This window comes from Lonchura striata, chromosome 5, assembly GCF_050655825.1.
Source record: "Lonchura striata isolate lonStrDom1 chromosome 5, ASM5065582v1, whole genome shotgun sequence".
Lineage (NCBI taxonomy): Eukaryota > Metazoa > Chordata > Aves > Passeriformes > Estrildidae > Lonchura > Lonchura striata.
This window is the reverse complement of record NC_140707.1, coordinates 34,987,830-34,995,967: the sequence shown is the minus strand read 5'-3', so window position 1 is coordinate 34,995,967 and position 8,138 is coordinate 34,987,830. Positions and strand designations below refer to the sequence as shown.

The 8,138-nt window shown below is 41.6% G+C and overlaps 1 protein-coding gene across 4 annotated transcripts in view; it reads left to right on the top strand.

The window, feature by feature from the left end:
* The window catches only part of CSTPP1 (centriolar satellite-associated tubulin polyglutamylase complex regulator 1), a 79,038-nt gene that overhangs the window by 64,364 nt on the left and 6,536 nt on the right, over window positions 1–8,138 (top strand). For all 4 annotated transcript variants that reach the window (XM_085581772.1, XM_085581773.1, XM_021533346.4 and 1 more), the window contains 3 exons: window positions 136–220; window positions 5,113–5,198; window positions 7,631–7,826. In XM_085581772.1, coding sequence (XP_085437898.1) covers window positions 136–220; window positions 5,113–5,198; window positions 7,631–7,826 — 367 coding nt within the window. The remainder of the gene's footprint in view (window positions 1–135; window positions 221–5,112; window positions 5,199–7,630; window positions 7,827–8,138) is intronic.

Sequence of the window (8,138 nt, the reverse complement as noted above, 5' to 3'; positions counted from 1 at the left end):
GTTATGTTGTCTTTAATACTCAAACTACTTGAATTACAAGTAAAGGGAATAGGAGGCTTTTTTCCTAGAGAGGAAGCGAGGGGAGGGAACAGCCTATAAAAGAATTACAATGTTCTCACCTCTCTTTTCCTGCAGATTTGCTGACAGCACAGGAATACCACTGCCTGCTGCAGTTGCTCTGCCCTGACTTCCCAATGGAACTCACTCAGAAAGCAGCTAGGTGAGTCCTCATTCTCTCTTTAAAGGCAAGATTAGTCCTACATGTGTGGACTTAGGCACTAGACCTGTGGGTAAAGGTAGGAACAAGGTCCTTCAGCTTTTAAGGTTTTGGGGAAGAGACACCGTCTTTTGAGGTTAAGAACAGGGTGTTTCTCTAGAAGTGTGAAACAGTATATATTTAAGATATACAAAGACTGAAATATCAGTGCAGAATGCTGCTATTGGCTCTATGTTCAGATGAGTTGCAGATAAAAGAATGTTAGCCAATATGTTTTTAACTGACATGTTTTTTAAACTCGATTTCAAATAGTGTTTACCATTCTAAAATGTGTTCCCCCTTGCCCCAGCTTCTATGGTTGATCACATTTAAACACACTAACCTCTGAAAGATTGCCAGTGTTTTAAAGTATGGTAAGAATATGGCAGCTAATCTGTTTGAAATTTTATTTTAATCTAGACAAGGCAAAAAGCTGATAGTTGGCTCAGGGCATTGATAATTTGATATGTAGTATTTTACTGATGGTGCTTGCTGATTCCAGTCCAACCCAGGCAGCTGATTATTAACTATCTGATATGAAAAATTTAATAAGTACACACATCTGTTCAGTTGCTTGTCCCCCAGTGCCAGACTAAGAAAGAACACTAGCCTCATAGCAGAGATCTATCTGCTGCTTCCTTCCATGGAGGTATACAAGCACCAGCCCCATGTGCTGGTGTGTATTTCATAGGGCTCCAGCTGAACTGAGCAGGAATTTGTGATGGTGCATGCAATGAAGGAGACTTCAGCGTATCTACACATGTTGTGATGTTTGTGTCAAGGAATTTAGTCCACAAGGCTTCTGTAAACTAGAGGCCCCATTCAAGGGCCGGCTGCACTGTTGTGCATGTGTCATAGAGACAGACAAGCTGGCTTTGGGAGCAGGTGCTGGAGAGATACGAGATCTCTGTCAGAGGCACACAAGCTCAGGTGGGGGTGATCTCACTCTTACTTTTGTCTGGCTAGAGATTTAGTTGCACATTGCTAGCTCTGTAACAAGCTAATCTAATTGAACAATTTTAATAAATCTTTGTCATATTTCCAAACCATTTTTCCCTTTGCTTACAACTGTTGCTCACTCTCTTGTCCTTTTTCTGGTCTATACTTCCCATTGTCCTCCTTGGTCTCTGCCTGTTAGAAGGGTGAGCTCTGCAGACTTTCTTACAGCACCAGTTGACCTAGTCTTTGCAAAACATGAGTATTGCATGCAAACCTAGAGACATTGTTCCTTCTTCAGTCTGCATGCCCCCAACAGTTTTGTTGCTAATTTTCTTAGGAAAAGAACTAAATAAAGTAGCAGTGGGAGTAGCCACAACATTCAGTGACACAGCCAGGACCTGCATTGGTACTGCTGGGAATAGGGCAGCCATAGCTCTAGCCTTAGTGCTGCATGACTGAGATGATCTCACAGCAGGGTGCAGTCCACTCATGCAGGAGCTGTTGCTATGCTCTGATAACAAACAATAGGACCAAGATCAGGATATGTCAGAATATTAGAATGGAGGCTACAACAATATAGATTTTATTCATGCAACATCAGAGAGCTCTATTTTCCTATTCCTGGCCCAGAAGTTATACCCAAAAAATGAACTAGGATATCTGTGTCTGTGAGATTTCTTGGATTTTCTTTTTTAAAATTGTTATAGGCATTAGCAGATTAAAGACTTTAATCTACAGAGATAACTTTGATCTTCAGAGACACCTTTAAGCTTTCTGAATCTTGAAATTGCAGGACAGAAACTGAAGGATTTTTTTCTGATTTGATGCCATGATTTTAAGATCTGTACCTGAGCACTGATTTTTCTATTGTAAGAGAAGCACAAGGAACTCACTGCCCACATTTGAGTAGTGACAGCTCCGTAGTTCACAGGTCCTATGCTGTTTTATTTGGTGTGTGAGCTCATGTTGCACTGATCAGTACTAATGGAACTGGGGCTTGCAATTCAGTACTTGTGCTGTTAAAAGATTGCCTAAGAGTGCAGACTGTTTTGTATATTTTGCTTATTTTTGCCTCCATGTCTCAGTAAATAAACCAAGTCTCTGAAAACTCATTTGAGCCAGCCTGGCTTTAAGACAGATTGTGTCTTTAATGGCAGAAAATGGTAAAAGTCCTTGCAACTTGCCTGGTCCAGAGCTTTTCCTGGGAACATCCTGTCTAAACTGGATTTCTGAGATTTTAACCACAATCAGGAGACCATAAAATTTCCCCACTGGCACAATAGCAAGGCTTTCCTGCCAACCAAACCCACTTGAACCCTGAAAAGCCACTATACCCTCTACCACGATGCGTCAAGTGTAGGCATTTTTCTTCAGTCCTTTCCAAAGTTCCTCCTTGATTTTCATTATTCACTGAGTGCCAACGACTAACTTTAAATAAATCTGTAGCCTCAGGATTTAAAGTCTAATTTGGACAAGAAAAAAAATTCCCTTGAAATACAAGATACCTGATGAACTCTTTTGAGTTGCAGTTCATACTTTCAGATTTTGCCATCAATTTTGGTCCTGTTTTCTAGGTTACAGTCCATAGCTAGGTTTTTCTTGCCAAATACTTCAAGAAAGAGGTGCAGATATGTTGCATATGATGCTCTCTCAGCTTCCTTGAGTGCTTAATCAGCTGGCTATGTGGGGGAATTGCCAGCTGCAGTCAATCTCCTCATAAATGATTGTATTGGATTTAAAGATTCTCAACATTTCCGGCGTGCAAACCCCTGGCCAAGCGGAGTGAGTAACCCAGCACCAGAGTGCACCTGCTTCTATTTAGATGCTCCTCTGTCACATATGTGCTGTACAGGCTTCCTCAAAGGCTCCTTGCTGTCTTTAACAGCAAAAACTGTCCAGTAAATTCTCATACTTCGGTGTACTTTCTCATGCTCTCCTCCAAGTAAGAGGCTGGAACTTGGTGCTGCAGAGCAGTGCCATTGACCAGAATTTTAGATTTAACAAGTGAAATGGGTTTCTTGTTAGGAAGGTGATGTAATATTGTCTCTCTGCATAAGAAATATGTAAAACCACTCTCCACTGTTGTTTTCCTGCATCTTAGAGCTTTGGTGCTTTGAGGGTATCAGGGAGACAGACCATCATTTCAAAGGAGGGAGTGCAGCTCATCAGTGATGTGGCCAATTGCATTTCCAGTGCTTAAATAGTGGTTGGAAATGCCAGTGGCTGAGCAGTTTTGCCTGAGAGATGAAGATGCTCTGCCTGCCAGCTTCAAAGTCATTTCCTTGATGTGGCCACTGACAATCTCAGTAACATGCTTATTAGTGAGAATTAAGAACTGAAGCTACTGCTTCTTTAGACAGGAGGAGAGGAGGCTTCTGGAATGTAATAAATAAATCAGAAGCACTTTGACATCTTCAAAGGGTTTTGTTTTAAATACTGGCTTTTCTCCTGGGGACCCTCTTAGCCCCAGTCTTTCTTCTTTGAGATAATTAATTCAAGCTGCTCTACATGTTTGATTTTGCCACAGTGAACAGAACTGGTCTGAGTGGCAGGGAAGTCTTGCAAGATCCTATGTTCTTCTAGGTCAGCCTCCCACACAGCTCCCTGGAGTCTTTTACATGAGACAGAATAGTGTTTCTCCAGCAATGTGTTTAGACAATTGATGCTGCAGGAGTTGGTGTGCAGATTGCATCTGGCCCTGTGTTCAAAAGGGTCCTATTGGATAAGCCATACTTTGGCTGTAATGAACTGACAATCCCCATATGGCACAGTATGCCAGATGCTGACTGTACAGGTTCAGTAGACCTAGATGCAGTTGAAAACACCAATTGCCTTTCTTTAGCATTGCCTTAATACTCTGGGTTTTTCCCCATCAAATTGGAGTATTTTCTTCTGTTTTCAGTCTAAGCTGTCATTGATTAGATGAATTTGATTTTCCCCACTCTTCAGAGACTGACCTTTTTATCCTTAGGCAGTGGTGGCAATAACCAGAGTATTGTTTTTGTTTTAATTTTTGCCCTGAAATCCACAGTTTTTTCCCTTAAAGGAAGAGCTGGACTTTGCTATCACTTATATTTCGTGTTTATGACCTGTGGCTGGTATTTTACGTATTCAAGAAATGTGCTTCAAAATAGGGATGCATGTAGCTCCCTACATTCACCTACAACTTAGCAGGGACAAAGACTGTCCCTGGCCCAGGAAGTCTTCAGTTGCCACGACATTTGACTTGATAATCAAATAATAGACCTAATATGAAAAGAGACTGATTCTTTTATATGGAAGGGAGGATAGGGTGTTCACAAAGTGCAGTTAGGAAGCTGAATGTTGGTGCAATGTTATTTCCTCTGTAGTCAAGTAGCATTTGTTTAAGTATAGATGGTGAATTGCAACTGTTCTGAAATATGTCCCAGTTTGATGACGTCTGATATACAGAGGAATAGCATGAGTCTCATTCTGCTTGCACCAGTTTACTACTTGTGTAACTGTCCTGTAGTCACATGTAGTCAGAAGCTGGACTTTGATGATCCTTGTTGATCCCTTCCAACCTCAGGATATTCTACAATTCTGTAAAACCATGTAAACCAGCCTTGCAGTTTTTGTACCAGTGTTTGTTCCATCTTGTCGACCAGGCTTTGAATGTCACACTGCTCTGTTCACACTGTAGCTGAAGTGTGTGGTTGACATTCAGGATCTTGTCCTTGCTTCAGATTCTTAAGCTGCCTTCAATTGACATTAGGGTGTCCAATCCATGCCACAATGGGTGTTCCCATTTCTCTCTCCTAACTTCTTATATTGGGCCACTGGCAATCCTCAATTGTGCATAGTTCCCTGGCTGCACTTTCTCAGGGTCTGGGGTTCATGGTTACAGACTTTAGGTTTTTTGTAGATGCTAAACTGTTTCTCTCATCTTGTCATAGGATTGTGCTGATGGATGATGCAATGGATTGCCTGATGTCTTTTTCTGATTTCCTCTTTGCTTTCCAGATCCAGTTCTACTACTCAGGTAAATTCCGGGAAGCTGTTGACTTCTCCCATTTGTAGCATTACAACTTTACAGCTTCCCAGTTTTTGAAACTTGAAAGGATATGGGTTTTTTTACAGAAAATATATAGCTAATGGACTCTACTGATGAAAAGCATCACAGATGTCAAGAGATTAGGAGACTTAATGAGGAGATTCCAAATTGTGAATAATGACACACCCGCAACTGCTATGTCTGATGAATTTATTTGTCTTGGCCTTGAGACATGAATTTCCAGCTTTATCTACACTATGTTAACAGCTAACAATTAGCTTTTACTAGGAGTTCATTTTTCCCTTTCTTTAAGGAAATTATTCAATCCTGCTGGATATAGCATAGGAAAAACCCACCAGCTGGTGCCTTTAAAGGAAAAGTAGCTGGACAAATTGATATAATTCTTCCCGTTCATATTTGCTCAACTATGATCTGGTTTCAGCTCAGAGAGTTTCTGAACTGGGTATAATTCCCATGGGTTTAGGAAACCTCAGTGGACTCCACTCCCAAGAACTTCTCTAGCCTCCCCTTGAAATCACATAAAATTGTAACCTCCACACCTTTTGATGAAGAATTGCACAGGTTTGGCACATGTCCTGTGAAGACCCACCTCTTTTGTTTGATTTGAGACCCCCTAGTTGGAAAGCAAATGGAATAGATAATCCATATGAACAGTCTTCATATTGTTGATCATTTATTGTATTCTATCCCACTTCCTCAATCTGTATTTTAACTAGATAGGATACTTCTAAAATTCTTGGCAGGAAAAGTACGAATCAAGTAATATTGGTTTGTGTGTGGGTATTTCCTCATGCTCACCACACATATACATCTGTAAAATCCCAAGGTATTTTTAAACTTCAGGAGACAAGGTGGAGAAACTTGGATGAGCATTCAGGTGCTTATCCTCTACGGGGAGACTGCTTTAATATACATCATCCTGTCGCCCTAGCCCCTCTAAATTGTGATTGAGGAATGAGAATCATTCAGGACAAAAAGAGGGCGAACAGATATTAGATATGCTCCCAAGCACTGGCTAGCGTGCTACTTTCTCATCTTCTGGCACACAGCACTTTCTAAAATAAAGCTCGTGGATTTCTGTCCACTCACACTGAAATGGCTCCCTCTGATGGACGTAGCTCACAATTGGCCTCGACCAGGCAAAATGGGCCAGGTTTGGATACACAGAAACACTGGCTAGAAGCTGTTGTGAGCATAGTCTGTGATCAGAGAGTAAACTTGGGTGGCCTTCTGATTTGATTCAACCTGTGAGTTCCCATCTTTCTAGCAGTTAGGAGTCTGCTGTTACCGCTAATGCAAAAATCTTTTTCTGAATATTTCTCTGTATATACTTCCCTTGTAACTCTGCTGTACATATCACAACTTCATCCATGACATCTTATTGTAAAAAAACGTTCAAATTGGTGATTTTGAGTTGGGCAGAACCAGGCATGTAATGCCCTTAGTCAGGAACAGAAAATGTGTTTGGAAAGTTTTCTCTGATATAACAAATATTTCCATGGAGCTGCAGAAACTCAGCACAGCCTCAGGGCCTGCTGACAGCCTGACTTTCCTCTCCACCCACCTCATGCACAGCATTGCACTTCCATTCACTTGGAACTTAAATGCCACTGGAGTCCTGGCAAGCTCATTCTTGTGTACACACTCTCAGAGATCCCATCCCTGTCCTGTTCATGCAGGCAGAGTGCACACACAGCCTGTCATACACTCTCCCACCAACCCACACACATGCAAACCACTCCACATGGAATCTAGATTCGTAAACTGCTGACCACATCCATAAACAAACTTGTTTAAAATTAGACTCCTGCAGTAAACAGTGGGTAGTATGAGGAGCCTGGGGAGAGGCTTTCTGCCAACTCTAGCCCTGACCTGCCCTGGCCCTTCTTCTAGATCCTGTGTTATATTTACTTTGGAGCAGCATGGGGACAAGCTGATATACAGCCTGAAGCCCAACTAACATGCTTCCTTTCTTCCTGTTGCAGTTCAATGTAGTTTGCTCCCTACTTGGATGAGTTCTTAATCAGTGGCAAAAGGTGGAGAAGGAAAACATTTTAGACTTCACAAACCAGTCAGTTTTGTGTTTTACATTAGCTTTCACGCTTCACTGTTTTATCAGTGTGCTAGCTAGCCTTCGCTCCCTTGGGATGAATCTTCTCAACAGAGTGAGTGACGTCTCATAATCATCCTAAGAAGAAGAAGATAGCAACTTCTATGGAAATAGCTGTATGGACATGCATAATATCTGTTCTGAACATGCAGGATGCTGTAGAGTTGTGTTTATTTCCAGTTAGTCCTGTGTACAACACAGAACAACAATTTAAGCCACAATATGGTAGGTCTGGAGGATGCTTTGATGGTTACAGCTCTGAGTTTGAAATAGCTTTCTATTCTTTTAGAGTTCCTGGAAAGTGTGGCTGCCATTTATCAAGATCTGCTGGCTGGTAAGAGTCCAAATACTGTGATTGTGCCAACATCATCCTCTGGGCAACATCGGCAGCGCCAGCCCCCAAATGACTGCAACCCACTTGAAGGAGTAGAGGCATCTCTCTTCTACCAGTGCCTGGAGTCCTTGTGTGACAGATCAAAATACAGGTATGAATGGAGTCTAAAGTACAAATTTGAAGTCTCTGTCTCTGGAGACCCTTTATAAGGTTGGAGCTGTGAAGAAAAAGAGGACTTTTAACAAGCCGATACTCCCACATGGCTCTCACTGAAAAAGTACAAAGGGAAACGTCATAGCTGAACAGCTTTAACCAAATGAGAGAAACAATTTCATGGACCAAAGAAACATGGGGTTTGAACTGATTCTTCAAGTAATAGATGGATTTGAGTCTCTGCTGTCCATCTCACTTCTGCATTGACACTTCCATCAAGGAGAAATTCATCTTGAGTTTGCTAGAGGGG